This window comes from Spea bombifrons, chromosome 1 (assembly GCF_027358695.1).
Source record: "Spea bombifrons isolate aSpeBom1 chromosome 1, aSpeBom1.2.pri, whole genome shotgun sequence".
In the NCBI taxonomy this organism is placed as follows: Eukaryota; Metazoa; Chordata; class Amphibia; order Anura; family Pelobatidae; genus Spea; species Spea bombifrons.
The window spans coordinates 81,195,398-81,214,152 of NC_071087.1; the positions used below are offsets into that span (position 1 = coordinate 81,195,398).

Below are 18,755 nucleotides of genomic sequence, written 5' to 3' on the forward strand. Positions count from 1 at the left end.
CTTAACCACTTCACGACAAAGCCCATACATGTACAGGGTTCCTGTTTAATACCTGCATCTAGGGCCGGACTGGGACTGAAAAGCAGCCCTGGAAACATTTGGAGACCAGCCCCATATAGTATATCTCGCGGTCGAGCTCCCACACGCACCCCTTATACATACCCGAGTCATACTATTTGCCATATAAATAACTACAAAACATTATTTTTATCACATTATTTGTATTAAAATACCCGAAAGCAAAAGCGTTAAAAGGACCTAATAAATACATTAGACATAATGGAATCAAAACATTTGCTACTGCAAACATTTTTAGATGAAAAAGTTCTATTTTATTCAGTGGAACAAAACAGTGATCACATTATTCTTCACAATATTTTTGTAAGAAACTTTTATTTTTTTATTAATCCATGTAAACTATTTTTTCATATTTAATAAAAGCTATGCTTGAGAATTTTTTTTTTTCCTTTTATTTGCCAACCTGCCCCCAGGCTTGACACCCCCAGAAATGCCTTATACCCCCTATATGCCACTCTGCCCCATGATATGCCTTATACCCCCTATATGCCACTCTGCCCCATGATATGCCTTTTAACCCCCTTTATGCCACTCTGCCTCCAGAAATGCCTTATGCCCCTATATGCCACTCTGGCATTTAGGGGTTTAAAAGGCATATAATGGGACAGAGTGGCATATAGGGGTTAAAATGCATCTCTAGAGGCCTCCAGAAAAGCCTTAAGCCCCCATATAACACACACACACATACCCCCCCTTTACCACTGCTTCCGGTGTCTGGTGAGGGCAGCAGGTGGAGGCCGACATTCATGAAGTTAAAGGGGCAGGTGTTCATGCACCGCGCCGCCCAATGGTCGTGCCTCAGCTCTTTGTCCCACCCCCTTTAATACGTGGGACAAAGTGCTGAGGCACCGCCATCGGGCAGCGCGATGTGTGCACACCGGCCTCCTTAACTTCATTTCGTGCCGGCGGCGGGAGGAGGCAGCCTGGCTGCCGCGTTCAATGCTGCTCAGCGGCTGTTTTTAAGATTGGCCTGCTGCCGACCCTGCCTGCATCACTGCTTTGCATGATCCACGGAAGCTTCACAAGTGTGATCGACAACCGCTTCCTAAGCATAATTCGTGTTGCTGACATGCATGCCAGTAACACTACCCCCCGAAGGCTAGATGCAAGATCTGCATTCAACCATGCAGGTCAATGGAGCCCAGCTAACTAATCACAATGTGATTAGTAAAATAAAAAAAAATAAAAAAATGAAAAAAAAAATTTTGGTAGCATGTCAAAAAAGGCCCCCACTGTCACAAAAAAAGTCCATATACAGTATCTCACAAAAGTGAGTACACCCCAAACATTTTTGTAAATATTTTATTATTTCTTTTCATGTAATAGCACTGAAGAAATGACACTCTGCTACAATGTAAAGTAGTGAGTGTACAGCCTGTATAACTTGTAAATTTGCTGTCCCCTCAGATACTGTATATATATATATATATATATATATATATATATATATATATACAGTATGTCACAAAAGTGAGTACACCCCTCACATTTTTGTAAATATTTATTATATTTTCTTGTGACAATACTGAAGAAATGACACTTTGCTACAATGTAAAGTAGTGAGAGTACAGCCTGTATAACAGTGTATATTTGCTGTCCCCTCAAATATAACTTAAAACACAGCCATTAATTTGGTGTTATCGCTCTCACACTCTCTCATACTGGTCACTGGAAGTTCAACATGGCACCTGATGGCAATTAATTCTCTGAGGATATGAAAAAAAGAATTTTTGCTCTAAATACAGATGGCCTAGGCTATAAGACGATTGCCAAGACCCTGAAACTGAGCTGCAGCACAGTGGGCAAGACCATACAGCGGTTTCACAGCACAGGTTCCACTCAGAACAGGCCTCGCCATGGTCAACCAAAGAAGTTGAGCGCACATGCTCAGTGTCATATCCAGAGGTTGTCTTTGGGAAATATGTGTGCTGCCAGCATTGCTGCAGAGGTTGAAAGGGTAGGGGGTCCGCCTGTCAGTGCTCAGACCTTACTCAAATTGGTCCCAGAAGGAAGCTTCTTCTAAAGATGATGCACAAGAAAGCCCACAAACAGTTTGCTGAAGACAAGCAGACTAAGGACATGGATTACTGGAACCATGTCCTGTGGTCCGATGAGACCAGGAAAACTTATTTGGTTCAGATGGTGTCAAGCGTGTGTGGCGGCAACCAGGTGAAGAGTACAAAGATAAGCACGTCTTGCCTACAGTCAAGCATGGTGGTGGGAGTGTCATGGTCGGGGCCTGCACGAGTGCTGCCGGCACTGGGGAGCTACAGTTCATTGAGGGAACCATGAATGTCAACATGTACTGTGACATACTGAAGCAGAGCATGATCCCCTCCTTTTGGAGACTGGGTATTCCAACATAATAACGACCCAAACACACCTCCAAGACGACCACTGTCTTGCTAAATAAGCTGAGGGTAAAGGTGATGGACTGGCCAAGCATGTCTCCAGGCCTAAACCTTATTTGCATCTGTGGGGCATCCTCAAACGGAAGGTCTCTAACATTCACCAGCTCCGTCATGTCGTCATGGAGGAGTGGAAGAGGACTCCTGTGGCAACCTGTGAAGCTCTGGTGAACTCCATACCCAAGAGGGTTAAGGCAGTGCCGGAAAATAATGGTGGCCACACAAAATATTGACACTTTGGGCCCAATTTGGACATTTCCAATTAGGGTGTACTCACTTTTGTTGCCAAGGTTTAGACCTTAACGGCTGTGTGTTGAGTTATATTTGACGGGACAGCAAATTTACACTGTTATACAGGCTGTACACTCACTACTTTACATTATAGCAGAGTGTCATTTCTTCAGTGTTGTCAAAGGAAAAGATACAATAAAATATTTACAAAAATGTGAGGGGGTGTACTCACTTTTGTGAGGTACTGTATATATATATATATATAAATATACAAAAACGTTGTTATGAGCAAGTCCTACAATTAGCGCTATATCTTCACAAAACTTGTTGCATGGAAAGAGTTAAAATATTGGCAAAAAAAATGTATGATTTGATGGGGTAAATCGAATTGGCCGACTTCAAAGATGTCCCAAACTGACCGGATGTCCAAATGCCAAAAAAGGTGGCATTTTACCTCTTAAATAACCCAATAAACCCATGCATGGGGGGTGTCATTGTACTCAGGAGATGTTACTGAACACATATTGGGGTGTTGTTTGACAGGGACATATACCAGGTGCGGTAAATTCACACCTGAAGTACAATATGTGTGAAAAAAATAAATTACTACCATAAAGTTTGGCAAAGGCTGATGGTAGAATTAGTGAATGGAAAGGGTTAAAATAACCAGCATTTGAAATACCCTGGGGTGTCTAGTTTTCAAAAATATATAGCTTGGTTGTTGATTGGGTAAATTGAACTGACCAGCTCCAAAGATGTCCCAAATAGCACATGGGGCAAGATGACCAGATTTCGGGAAAAATGGTTTTGAAATAGCAAAACACTACTTGTAATTATTGCCAAATAACTTGCAGGACAAAAAAGCAAAAAAACATTGAGTATTTCTAAACGCAGGACAAATAGAATCTATTTAGCAGGTTTTTTCATTAGTCTTTGCAGATGAGTAAAAGATTTTCCAAATAAAAGGGAGAAAAAGTAATGGCATCTAAAGAAAGCCCTGCTTGTCCTGAAAATAAAATTTAATATATATAATGCTTACCTTCTTTAGATCAATGAGTGACTACAGTCGTAGATTAACTACAACACTGCCTGTAGCCTAAATCGTTCATTAGCTGAATATCAATAAGGATGTCTTTTTCATTAGGTAGACTAAGGATGTGATTATGGTGCCATATTGTTAAGGGTGCCACAGAAGGCAGAGGAGGGTCAAGGCTTAATGTTAACCTTGCCAGGTCTTATAGATTTCTATCCAGTTCCCACCCAGTTTCAGCCTATACCTGTCCTCCAAAGCTATTTTTGTTTTTCTCATTTAGTAGAGAATGGAGTGTAACGCTGACCTTGGCTAATCAATCAACACAAATTAAGAGATGTACAGAAATGAATACTGGTGAATGTATGGAATTACAAGTACATATGAAGTAAGCACTGATGACACCCATGACATATATATATTTGGCTGGATGTTTAGTACAGCCAATTGTCAATTATTCAATTGGAAGTGGAAGTAGGTATGTATTTTTAAAAGATGCCCTCGTGAGAGTTGTACCAGGAAAACCAGGTAAATTTTGAATTTAAACATGAATGAACACAATCATTGCATTACCAAACACAGAAAATGGCAATTTAATGCATACTAAAACAATTACAACTTCAGCATTTACAGAGAATGTATTACCATCAACAACTGCAAAATCAAAGTAAACAAAGGGAGATTACAATAAAACAAGGGGGCAAACTAAATGAAAATGGACAAATTTATGGTCCACAGTGCAGGGAGGCCTCCAGGTTTTACCATATCACTGGAGCTTTTTAGTACACATATGCAAATTTTTCAATAAATCATTTTAATAGAATCAATTAAATTTGATATAATGAAGAAGGAACTGGTGGTGAGAAGAATCTGTTTATCGGTGGAACAGAGTGAAATGGAATTATCAAACATTTCTGTATGTTCTGCAGTGTATTTCTGCAGTGGAGTCTTGTCTTAAAGGAAAATAGATTTTACTTTACAAGAATATTAGTGTGACCTGCCCTTGTTTCTTTCTATGGTCAACTCACACCATTAACGTTCTTCACTACCTATATTTACACTGTCCTTACACACACATTTACACATAAACACGCAAATACACATATACTGCCCTTACACTCAACTGCCCTTACACACTGCCTTTACACACACCTGCCACACCACGCAAATACATATACACTGCCCTTATACAACCCTGCCTTCACACACACACACCAGCTTACAAACATACAACCCCAACTCCACACTGCCTAGCATGCACCACAACTCCTCCTTCTGACCCTACCGTGACATTGAGAGGTCTTCTTCCCTGTATTCATCCCCAGAATCCCTTTGTCCCCTTATTCACTAAGCCATGCCTCTCTTTTACTTACTCCCTGTAGTTCAGGTATAGATCAAATAAACAACACATAAAACAGCACTTGCATGTATAGATCAACAAACCCTATAACTGCAGGCATACATAAATAATGTATGGAAACATAGCATAGCAGTTATAGATCAACACATGAACACACAAACCTGTATAGATCAATTTAAAATTCACATGTAAACTCGGCATTTAAGGAATAGATCAAACAAACAGAATCAGACATACAAATCCTATATTTGCAGGTATGCAATAATAATGCATGGACACATATCATTGCAAGTATTGATCAATAGAACACACAAACCCAGCATTAAAAGGTATAGATCAAGGGTGTCCAACCTGTGGCCCTCCAGCTGCTGTAGGACTACATCTCCCATAATGCTCTTTCAGCTAAGGTGTTGGCAGAGGAGTATGGGAGATGTAGTCCTGCAGCAGCTGGAGGGCCGCAGTTTGGACACCCTTGGTATAGATAAACCCCCTAAATTACAGGTATAGCTCACAGGTTGCACACCCCAAAGCCATCCCTGGCGTCCACGCTGTCCACATAGAACCTGACCAGCACCCACATTACACACATTACACACATTACAGTGCTTGCCATCTTTATCCCCAAACATCCCATCATGAATTAACTTTGTCCCCAAACAGCCAGCCCTGTGCCATCTTGGTCCTCAAGGCTCAAACACCCTGCTTGTGAGATCTTTGCCTTTCTACAAATCTATTATACATATACGATACATACAAACACTTTTACAGTCATTCACTAATTCACTTTCATTCACTTAATTAATTCACACAATTTATTCTCTCACTCATTTACACTATTCATCCACACATTAATTAATTCCTTCTCTCACTCATGCTCACTCTTTATTTATTTCAGTATTCTTACTACCCCCTTTCTCTCTAGCTACCTCTCTTTTCTCACTATCAGTGCCCCCCTTTTCTTAATATCTCCCCCTCTCCCCATTCTCACTATCTACATACTATCTATCTATATATATACACATATACACAGCCCTTACAACCCTTTCTCCCCATCTCTTACCTTTCTCATCTTCCACAATCTTTAATCATCCTGCATCATACATCATCTTCTTTCTTCCATGCTGTCATGGGAGCCGGGAGGTCTACACTTCCCTGAAGACCACCCTAGGGGAGGTGGCCTCTCTGATCACCCCTCTCCTATAGAGACACTACTATTTTTTAGGGGCTTCATGGCGAATCACATTCCTGGCAGCAATGTGATTCACCACGGGGCCACTAGAACGCTGGGCCCCTGGGCAACTGCCCAGAGTGCCCATGCATTTAGATGATTTCCTTAATGTTGGGCTAGTTAGGGAGATCCGTGATCTCCCCAACCAGTCCTGGAGGCTGCAGCTGCTGATGGAGCAGGCTAATGTTAGCCTCCCTCCCAGCACCTTTACACATACCTGCCCATAAACACACATATACACATACACTGCCCTTAGACACACGTCGGGGCCCATTTTCCATGTAACTGTGGGTGTTTCCTGCTGACATCGGTGGGAACGCCCCTGACGTCAGCGGGAAACACCCACATTTAAATGGAAAATGAGCAGGGAGCGGGCCATGTCAAGACCCTGCTCCCGCGACCTGGAGGATTTGGGTCTTGAACCCGGAGAGTTCCCAGGTATGCTTATGTTACACCTGATGTTTTTTTTTTTCCCCCAATGGTTTAGCTGGCTCATAAAGCTCTTATCAGAAGCCTTTTAATTTAGCTCAGGGAGCAGAAAAAGAAACAATGCCATCAACACTTTTTTAAATCTGAAGAGGATAAAATTGCAGTTACGAATACCTTATATTATGATGGGTAATGGTTATAAACCAACAAACCTGAAAGCAATCGCTGAGGAATTTGTGTCCTTTTACAGCAAGCTTTACAATTTGGCTCAAATACCCATGAAGAAAATGAAGTTAATGATGTTATCGGATTTGCTAACAGGAATAGAAGTTATAGGCTCTGTGAAAAGAGACAAAGCCTACAGGCCTGATGGTTTTCCCTAACCTATCTTAGAAAAAAACAGTTTGGAATGCTCACCAGAGGTAGCACAAACCCAGGTGTAGAGACTGGACAGCGGAAAGGCCAAACATAGGAGCAGGGAGGTCAGAATAAATGGTCTTTGATTAAGGCCATATGGACGAAATGCATGAGACGCTGATTCTTTGTCCCATTTCCGATGTGTGAAGATCAATAAAGTTTTGTGTTTTTAATGTGGCTCCATGTGGTTATTGTCTCTACACGGTTAAGAGACTTACTATTTGTTTGGAAGTCTTTCCCAGTCAGAAGAAATGGCCCAGGACTGAACTGCTGACAATCTGGGCAGAGACTAGGTCCCAACAGACAAACAGTAGGCGGCAAGAAACACACCTTACAGGAACCAAGCAAATTCAGCAGAAGCAACAACGATGTACTAGATGCTGCCTCCCCTAGGCTTGCCGCCCTAGGCCTAGCATGCCTGGATACCTCACTAGCTACAATGTGTTATGAACAATCATCTCTATTTAATTTTATAAATAGTACCAGGCAGAGTTGCCCACTGTCACCTCTAATATTTGTTCTAGTTGGTAGTGTCTGGCATCTAGGATAAGGCTAGCAACATAAATCAAGGGAATGCAGTTAGGCAGTGTGGAACATAATAATAATGGTCTTCTTTACTAATGATATAGTGTTGAGCGATAATACACCAATTGGAAGAACACAGCAGGATGTCCTATTATAAGAACAACATTACCAAGATTCAGGCATTACAAGTGGGATTCTTGGTCCTTGATATTAATTAGTTGAGGAACGAGTTTAAGTAAAACAGGCATAATGAATGTATTTTTTTATGGATCTAATTAACAAAATCATTAATTACGATAAAAAATAACTATCCTAGAGTCATTGCTTGAGGTCACTGCATCAAAATGAATGTACTTCCTAAGCTAATGCTTTTTTTTTCCGAGCAACACCACTCTTAGTCGACAGGTCTTGTTTAATGCAATACAAGGAAACAATTAATAACTATATATTGCCTGACAGCAGAGCAACACTAACATGTTATATAGACATAGACTGAGGGGGAAATTGGAGGTCCCTAATCTAATAGCTTAACACCAGGTGGCTAAAATAGCCAAAGCGGCTCAGGCTGGTACTTTAGAAACGCCACTAGCTAACCTTCATGAAGCGGTGTGGAAACCTCATTAGGAGACACCTATTGTCTCTGGTATATTAGAAACTACTGAGAATGTGTTACATATCTGAGACTCTGTCCAAGAGTTAAGCATGTGTTACAAACATTTATACCAAAGGGAACATTACTTACAAGGCCAGCCACACATGGTTTTATTAAAGAGCTAAATAGAAATACATCAAAGGATCCAATATCGCTTTCTTATGACATTTTACTTTGTGGACAAGAATTTAGATACTTAGCTTATATGGTACCAAAGAAATTAACCATAACTATAATGAAGCACCGTCGGGTAAAGCCTTAAAGAACATGGCAGAGGTACCTAGATTTTCAGGACACTGGGAGATCAATTGGAAGGTGCCATTTTGTGCCCTTGAGGTTGGCCAAGAATTATAGTGCATGTTCAAAACCTTGTTGGCGTTGGTGTGATGCTGAGGGTTCAATGTATCACATATGGTGGGCATACCCAAGGTTAAAGTCGTTTTGGGAAAGAGTGTTATTACTTATCTCAGTTCAGGCAGACCCAAAGCATACGATCTTGAATTTTTCGGAGCACATGCTATTTAAAACATGTAAAATTGTTCTACTTATTGTAGCAAACATTCTTATAGCACACAATTTTAAATCCCATGTGACTCCCCTTATCTTTAACTTCTCTCATTAATTAAGGAAAATGAAAATCTGGAATATCCAGCTCATTGGGCCTCCCAAGTTTTGCATGCCGTGATCTTCATCTGTATTTAAGCTTATTAGTCTGTGTTTCTTTTTGTTTTAAAAATATTTCACACCTTTGTTTATGTTATCGGATAAATAACAAAATAATCGAATAATACTCGGATAGACATGTGGAATGTGTCTTTATTTAAACTACACAACATGTTGAACTATATTGCTGATATACGCTGATCTTGCATGTTCTATGCGCACTTTTACAGTATTTGTTTTGTAAAACTAATAATCAGATATTTGGCAAAAATAACAGACAACTAGGATAAAACAGACAACTAGGAAGCATCCTCACCGATCAATACTAATAGGTAAAGCAAGGAGACTTGCTTAAATACTGTATTAAAACTTAATGTTTACTTGTAACCATGTATGAAAAAAACAAATAATAAAAGTAATTAGTTAATCATATGTGTTTCGAAACAGGTGAAACTAAAATTACACAGGTTCTGTATATAGCCAGGCTTTACACCTCCATCTAGTGACTAAATGTTTCAAAAAGGTAGTGATTTCTACCTTAGCTAATTTTCAAAACAAGGAGGTAGCCTGCCAGTGTTGCCAAAGCTAAATTGCCAGTGCTTACTAAAAATACAGAACACCTGTTTCTCCCCTTGCGGGATCAGAAAAGACAGGAAAGAGTGGCCGTGGTCTGTGAAAAGGACACAAGAATGCAAATTCGGCATATAAGTAGTTTTGCCTCTGTTAAGACTAGCAGACAACAATCGCTTATCTTGCGTGGAGGCTGGTTTACACTGCTGCCTCCTGATCTCATGGTTTGTAATGGTAGCTGCTCAACAAGATCCAGTCTCTGATCTGTGGGAACCAATCCCGGAAGAAACACGCAGGCCTTACATACCAGGGATAATACATCTCGTGCACACGGCTGGCCCCAGCGTTTATCACAGCCAATGCAGCATCCTGGGCAGGATACACAGGCATTGTGACCTTATCTCTGGAGAAAGAGAACAAATAGTATGAGAATAGCTAGGTATACTTAGTCTGACCTGCTCTCACAGGCATAACAAAAGCAATAGGGCCTAAACATAATGGGTGGCACCTGTTCTGCAGCCTTACAACCCATTTACCATGCAGCAGTGGTGGGTTTCCTTTTTCAATACACCAAAATAGAGCTTATATATCCTGCTCCTTTGGTGTGACTTTTTGGAATCATAGATAAAGCATTGAAAATTTACCTGGATTTCATTGTAAAAATTCAGTAGCACTATACATATAGGTATATCATTAAACATATCTCCTTTTTTGCTCTCTAGAGCATAGTAAATTGCTTTATACTCTGCAGGGAACTGAGGCAAAATACTTACTGTGCCCTGCACAAAGATATTGATCTATGACACACCATGAATGAAATGAGGTGTAGGACATGAAAATTAGGGTCCTCCAGTAACACAGGTACACCAATAAATCCTTTGTACTGGTGAACCTTCGAGAGTCACTAAATACTCTGCGTACTTTGTAGTATATTTTTAAGTAATCTCCAGACTTTTTATGTCCTTATGTCCTGCATGTCCTAAATTCGAATAAGTGCAAATATATGCCTGACCTAACTCTAAATCAGTTTTGGAAACTTGTTTTAGAGCCCTCCTCATTTTATTTGAGTATGCTCTTCTTATTGCAAGGGAGATGAGTGAACATCACTGAAAATTAGCTATCTTTGACAGCTGCACCAGTAGCGTACCTAAAGGGAGGCGATCCGCCTCGGGTGTCACTCATTAGGAGGGTGCCCGGACAGCCATCTAACACGGGCCCACAGCTTACTGCTGGGGCGCCTGCGCACATTAGGCCCATGTTAGGCTGCATAGAAATCTGCACAGCCGGCCCCCGGACCAGGGAAATCAGCAAGAGAGGTAAGGCAGTGCGGGAGAGTGAACGTGTGAGTGAATGAATGAAGTTAGTAATTTAGTGTTTAGGGGCAGAAATGACACAGACAGGCTGTTTCAGGGGCAGAGTTGGCAAAGGCAGGTTGATTCAAGGGTAGAGTTGGCACAGGCAGGTTGCTTTGGGGCAGAGTTGGCACAGCTATGCTGCTTTAGTGGAAGACGTGGCACAGTTAGGCTGCTTTAGTGGCAGAAGTGGCACAGTTAGGCTGCTTCAGTGGCATAGGTGACACAGTTAGGCTGCTTCAAATATTCTAGGTACGCCCCTGAGCTGCACATATCCTTAGACTTTAACAAACACAAAGCATAAAAAAACGAGGCCCAACACCTGATGCTTTTCCAACGAAAAAGCAAAAAAGTAAGTTAATCCACTACTTACTTTACTTTTTCCATGGCAGACTCTGTATTAATTAGGCCCAGGATACAGAGTGTAATGGACACAGGTATGTCTTGCATGGTAAGCTCGTGTCTTAGGGCTCCAAAGAATCCTTCCAGTGCAAATTTAGATGCAGCATATGGTCCTGCATATGGAATGGGGACTTTTCCTACAGTGGAAGAAGTGAATACTCATAAAATCGATGATTTGTTTTCTATGCATCAACCCTTTAAGAACGGGATTTTTTTTTCTTTTTTGTACCCTTTATACCTGAGGCTGTTTTAACATTTCTGCGGTGCTAATGTTTAGCTGTAATTTTCTTCTCTCTGATTTAGTATACCCAAGTTATATATTGGGGGGCTTTTCAGAACAAGAAGAGCTTTTTTCATATACCATTTTTTTTATCATATCAACTAATTTCCTAATAATAAAGCACTTTTTCTCAATTTTATTTGAAAAATATTTTACTCATCTACAAAAGCTAATGAAAAAAACCTGCTAAATAGAGTTTAGAAATACCCCATGTTTTGGTGTTTTTTGCAAGTTATAGGGCAACAAGTACAAGTACCGTTTTCCTATTTCAAAACATTTGTTCCATATTTCTTTGAAAACTAGACACCCCAAGATATTTCAAATGTTGGTATTTTAACCCTATCCATGCACAAGTTCTACCACCAGCCTTTGCCAAATTTTGTGGCAGTAATGTTTTTTTTTTTGTTTTTGTTTTTTTTACACAAATTCTATTTCAGGTAGAAATTTAGAACTCCTGGTATATGTCCTTGTCAAACAACAGCCCAATATGTGTTCACCAACACGAGTACAGTGATCACCCCATGCATGGGTTTGTTGGGTTGCTTGAGAGGTAAAAGGCCCCATTGGGGAAGTTTCCCTTTTTTTAACTTGAAACTTGACATCTAGTCTTTCTGCCCCAATTTGGGACATCTTTGAACCCGGCTAATTCAGTTTGCCCCATCAAACTATAAACACCCAGGTTATTTAAAATGGTGGTATTTAAAATCTTTCCAGTCTACCACAAACCTTGACAAACCTTGACATTTTTTGTGTGTTGTTTTTCACACACATTGTACTTTAGGCATTAATTTACAGTCCTTGGTATATGTTAATTGCAAATAACACCCCAATATGTGTTCAGCAACATCCTGGAGTACAGTGATACCACTCATGCATTGGTTTGGCAGGTTGTTTGGGGGCTAAAAGGCCACATTTGGGAGGTCCATCTTTTTTTATTTGATCAGTCTGCCCCTATGTCCTATTTGGGACATCTTTGAACCCGGCCAATTCAATTTACCCCATCTAACCATACATTTTTTTAAACTGGTCATCCCATGGGTATTTGAAATGCTAGCGTGCTACAGCTTTCCATGCAAGCATTTTTAGGAAGACAGAGCACTAATTGTAACACTTGAACATAAAACATGAATAACATTATTCTTTTTTTATATTTTCGACGCAACATTTTGTTGCAACTGGATGGTTCCCCTGATGGTGACACTGCATAAATATTTTTAAATGTTACCAATGTTTTATTTCTTTTAACTTTTTTCCATTTCTTTTTAATATTTTACGTTGCAATTAGAAAGCAGGGCTCCATTGATTTGCATGGTTGAATGCAGTACTTGAATTCAACCTGCAGGGGGAGCTCAGAGTTCTCAGGAGGGTCTGGAGAGATTCTCTTGAGAACTCGTTTATTGTTTTAAAGGATACCGCTATAATGCGAGAGGCAAAAACTCTCGCAGTGGCGCTTGTGAAAGTTCTCTGGAGCAGTCATACTGCAACCTGGGGTGGGTTTTCAGTATTTCTGAATGCATCTATCGAGTAGGGTTGCCACTTTTCTTGCAAAAAAAATACCGGCCATGCTAATTTGCATAATTAAGTCAACATGCGTTACATCACAGGAAGTGATATAAGAGATACGATACATTTGCAGAGGAAATTTTCCTAAATCACACAAACAAAAACATTCAAAGAATAAAATCACATAATTATAAATAACACTTATTTATTGAACAAAACCTAATAAATTAAAGGGAACACTAAATACAAATACATAAAACAACACGGTCAAGTCTGCACAGTGGCCTGCACAAAGGCCTGACCTCAATCCCATGGAACACCTTTGGGATGAACTGGAATGGAGATTGCAAGGCCTTCTCGTCCAACATCAGTGCCTGACCTCCAAATGATCTACTGGATGAATGGGCACAAAATTCCCACAGAAACACTCCAAACTCTTGTGGAGCCTTCCCAGAAGAGTGGAAGCTGTTTTAGCTGCAATGGGGGACCAATCACATATTAATGTCTATGTATTTAGAATGTGATGTCATAAAAGCCCATATTGGTGTAATGGTAGGTCAAGAGAACATACCCTCCATGCAAGATACGATCAGAAGCATCACAGAGAGAAGTTAGCCAGCTGGTAGAACTACTGAAGGGTGTGAAGATTAAGAAGACGACTTGCCTACTGGAAAAATACAAGGATATAACTCCATCCGAAGCTCTAGAGACTGCTAAACAAAGGCTCAGAGCACTGGCTACCAGACAAAGGAGGTACACTAGAAAAACAGAAGCCAAAAAGATAAATGCTCTGTTCTCCAAAGGACCTTCCAAGGTGTACTCTGAATTGCAGTGCAATAACACATGAACATCAGAACCACCCTCAGCAGAAACTGGGTGATACTGGGAGGAGATATGAGAAAATTAAATAACACATAACACCAATGCAAAGTGGCTGCAGGACCTTAGAGTAGACCACAGCATTCTCCCAGTACAGGAACCAGTCACCATCACAGTAGCAAACATCCAACATGTAGTCAACAACATGAAGAGCTCAAAAGGACCTGTCCCAGACATGGTCCATACTGACTGAAGAAACTGACAGCAGTACATCAATGCCTGGCAGGACAGATGAACCACCTGCTAGCAACATGTGCCCACTCAGAGTGGCTAACACAAGGACAGTGCTGATCATAAAAGACCCTCATAAGTGTAAACCACCCTCCAACTACCAGCCAATACTGCCTCCCCACAACATAGAAAGTCTTATCAGTCATCATAGCCACCAAGCTACAGGACCACATAGGCCAGTACATGAACACAGCTCAGAATGGCATAGGGAACACCACCAGAGGCTGCAAGCACTAGTTGCTCATAGACAGAGCAGTCACCCAAGACTCAAAAATCTAGACATACCTGCCTGAGCCCAGCCTGGATTGACTACAGGAAAGCCTATGACTCAATGCCACACACAGGGCTGGTCTCAAAGGCAGCACTGAGGCACTGATAATGGCAGCAAAAGAGCAGGCACTAAGTACCAGATCCATAGAGCCAGGCATCTAATTCACCAGATAGGACCCAGGTTGCAGGAAAAGAGTAGCCTCTGAGACAGTCCAACACAAAGTATCAGACTGTAAGATACTCGCAGGAACATTGTACACTGAACGGTGCAACCAAGCAGCTGGCATTGTGTATAGGAACATCTGCATGGAATATGGGCTAAAGCCTCCCAAGTCCAAATGCGAGATTCCCCAAAAGGTTGTGGAGGACAACGGGGCTGAAATCCTGTTGGACTTCTTGATCCAGACGGCCAAGCCGGTACTGGCCAATCAACCCAACATCGTGGTAGTAGAGGAAAGTGGTGGTGATAGATGTAGTGGTGCCAAGTGACAAGAACATCAGGAAGAAGCTAGAAAAGAGCCAAAGTTGTTCCAGTGGCCATAGGTGCACTCTGGGCTATGACTCCTAAGCTGGGAGAGTGGCCCCAACAGATTCTAGGAACAACATCAAAACACTCTATCCAGAAGAGTGCAGTGCTAGGAACAGCTAAGATACTGCGCAGAACCCTCAAACTCCCAGGTCTCTGATAGAGAACCTGAGGTTGAGGAAGACACATAACACCTATAGGGGTTAGAAGGGAATATTATATAATATATTAATATTGACAAAGGAAAATGTAAAAACTAACAAAAGTAACAATGAGACATAACCAAATATAACATTAAAATTAAACTTTTTTACATGCCAAATTTCTAAAGAAACAAAGACAACATGGGCATAGAAGTAAAAATAATAAATAGTAAAAATAAATAATAGAATTCGGGGTACGAGAATATGATGTTACACCTTCTTGTCTCTACTGGCGTACCTAATAACCTGGCAATCTAAGTAAGTAGTCTGCCTGATCAAGCCATCGAGCCATACTATCCCCTATTTTTAAACATATCACCATTAAAACAGAGGATTCTTTTACCTGCCATGGACGATAAGACAATGATGGAGCCTTTTGATTGGGTCAGGTAGGGTAACGCAACAGAAGCAAGGTCGACATAGCTCAGAAAATTTACCTGAAATTAAGGACAAAAAAGTTGATCCAATATGGAGAAGGAAAAACCAAATATGTGAGCAAGTTCCAAAGAGTGTAAACTACAAGGCAGCTCTTGTATTTGACTGAAGCTAAACATCACACATACCTCCATTAACCAGCGTGTATGATTGACATCTCCCTCCCACAACTTGAATGGGGTGGCGCCAATGTGATTTAACACCAGGTAATCTAAGCCACCTGTGAAGAGGAAAATAAGAAGTTACAAAACTATTTTTATTGAAACACTAAAATATATTGCTTTTTTCTAATTTTGTTTTTTTCAGTATATATACACATATCTTGTATATATGAATCCATTACTAAAACCTACACACACACACACATATACAGATATATGTGGTGTGTGTATGTCTGTATGCATATATGATTTAAACACTGCTGAGTACCACTACTAGCTTTTACCAAACTTCTGCGCAATAAATAAATACTAAAATATTTACTCCTTTGTATGAAATACAATCACCATATGTAATTAAGGTACTCCAAAGGGTATATTAAAATGCACAGAATCTGTGCTCTAGTCCCCCACAAATAACTACCCAATCAAATATATTGTCTCGGTCAGAGATTTTAAGCATGACTAAATTCATCAATTAATTAGAGCATAACATATTAATGAGGATTTATAATGAAAATCCTGAGAAAAGGAATTCAAGAACCCTTTCCTCATGATATATATGTTAGGTAGATTTGTATACATACCATATTTTTTTCTTATAGCAGTTCTGCCATCACTTCCACTAGCAGGAAAACGCTGTGGAAGCAGCAAATGACAGCTATAGGCAGATTAGTATATAAACCACAAGGTTGCAGTGCTCAGCGTGCTCTCTTCAGTTCCACTGATGTGTCTGGAGGATGGTCCAGAAACATCCTAAATATTCTGTGTAGAATAACCCTGAGAATGTTCTGCCTGTGTATGTAATTATTCAAATCACTTCCTGGTGTGTATGTATTGTATCTGACTCTTAGGCTATCATTGTGTATGCCAGAGAGATGCAACTTGCTGAAGGTTGCTGAAATTGCTCTTAATCGGTAGAGATTGAGAGTCAAAGATCATCTGAGACTTGTGTAGTCTGCATAGGAGGGGAGGGAGGAGAACCTGATGAGAGCTTGGTTCTTATTGTTTTATCCCATGACTCTCCAGACACTAGTAGTCCACTCATAAAATTCCCAAATGTTCTTTTAATGATGAACCCGAAAAATCTTCCCAGAAACCTACGAACCACTGATCGATTAATCTTTGATTGGATTGGCAGCACTACCGATTATAGTAGATTATTCCTAGATTTTGCTATTGTCACTTCTTATAGATTTAAGGAAAACCTCCAGAAGGCATGGGTGAGATGAAAAAGATGCAAAAATCCGGTTCACTCCACTGCGATCTTGTCCTAGCCAAAAACCTCTTTTTGGCTATAGATGCCTTGTCCTATCAGTCTGAAGAAGTGTTTGGCAACCAATGCTACCAATGCTAGTAACTCATATAGATCATCTGTAATTGTTATAATTCCTATCTGACATCTCTGACGCCTTTAAATTCCTGCTTTTTCATCCCTCCCTGTGGCACCTGCACATTGGACCTCCTGGGATACCACATACTAGCTTGCTCAAGTTACTTGGGGTTTTTCATGAGCTGCAGATCCCAGTTTCGCAACATAAAAACCTCAGGTCCTGCTACCTCCTTGGAATTGTTAGAGGGTTAGTCTAGATTCCCTAACCCTACAGACCAGCATTCCTTCTCCGCAAAATTAGAACAGATCAGGGTTAAAGTATGTTCGGCAGCCAGGGGCAGGTCGTGCTCCCGACATGATCTGCAATCCCTTCTAGGTTCCCTCAATTTCGCAATGAGAATCATACCCCAGGGTAGATCTGAAGCCCCCCTGAGGTCAGTATTCCCTAGATCCGGGCACAGAGTTGGCCTGCAGAGGTATTGTCTATCCTTAGGTGGAGGGACATCTCCTCATTATTCAACATCTACCCCTTTGTGGTGGCAGCCTCTCTATGGGGCCACCTTTGGGCAGCCCAGTCAGTCATGTTTACGTTAGATAAACCTGATACTGCACATATCCTTCATGGAACAGCCATTGGTCGAAAAGCAGGGAACCAGGGCCCCCATTCCACCTTCTAGTTCTAGATTGACACCTTTGTTGCTTGATACCGGTAGGCTAATAACCCGCTCCCTGTCTCCCAGCAACAGATCCTAAAACAGAGGGTGGGCCCTGTTGACTCAGTTCCTTAGAGATTACGGCCTCTCTGACCCCTTTCTCCCTACATTCAGCTCTACTTTCTGTCACACCAATCTGAAGCTTTCCCCAATACAATAAAATTACATCTAACGGGCATTCAACCCTAACACACCCGGATAGGCCATCCATTCTCAGCGCATACCCTCTTAAAGCATTACTTAAAGGGATAAGTAAGGACCAGACCACAGGGGCTGCCTATCAATGGAGATGTATTCATATCCCTGTCCGACCTGTTAGATTCAGCTCCATTTGAAGCCCACACAAATATCATCCTAAAGGCCGCCATCTACTCAGCTTTCTATGGTTTTCTAAGACCCGGTGAGTTCATGTCAAATTCCAATAGCTCCCAAATCCTGAGGGTCAAAAGATTTACAGTGGCAGTCCGATTATTTTATCCTATTTCTGGCACATAACAACATGCACCAGACAGGTTCAGGCTTCCAAATCCCATATTTCCCTTCCCTTAACGCCTGGTGCCCGGTTAAGGCACTGAAGTGTTTGGCAGCCTCTCTCTCCAATACTTTACTAACTTTCCCCACGAACCCCCTAATCACGACAGATTTCATGTTATACATGAATCGCCTAGCGCAAAAATTAGGTTATAATCCCAACTCCTTCTCGGGCCAATCCTTCTGTATTGGGGCAATATCTGCAGCCCCTCAAAACAACATACCGGTGCACATAGTCAAGAGATTAGGAAGATGGAAATCGTCATGCTATGACAGATATATCCCGAACCCGGAACTGGAGTTGAGGGAAGCCTTTAAAGACCTTGCAAAATGATAATGCAGTTGTCT

General features: G+C 41.0%; 1 protein-coding gene across 2 annotated transcripts in view; it reads right to left on the reverse strand.

Annotated features, from left to right (window-relative positions):
• HSD11B1L (hydroxysteroid 11-beta dehydrogenase 1 like) overlaps positions 1–18,755 on the reverse strand; it is a 33,690-nt gene that overhangs the window by 10,421 nt on the left and 4,514 nt on the right. Inside the window, exons 4-7 of one of the 2 annotated variants that reach the window (XM_053465488.1) lie at positions 15,801–15,892; positions 15,581–15,674; positions 11,317–11,482; positions 9,899–9,994 (exon numbers count right to left, since the gene is read on the reverse strand). In XM_053465488.1, the coding sequence (XP_053321463.1) occupies positions 9,899–9,994; positions 11,317–11,482; positions 15,581–15,674; positions 15,801–15,892 (448 nt within the window). Of the gene's footprint in view, positions 1–9,756; positions 9,995–11,316; positions 11,483–15,580; positions 15,675–15,800; positions 15,893–18,755 lie in introns of those variants that run through there. The other variant, XM_053465482.1, reaches the window with a different exon arrangement.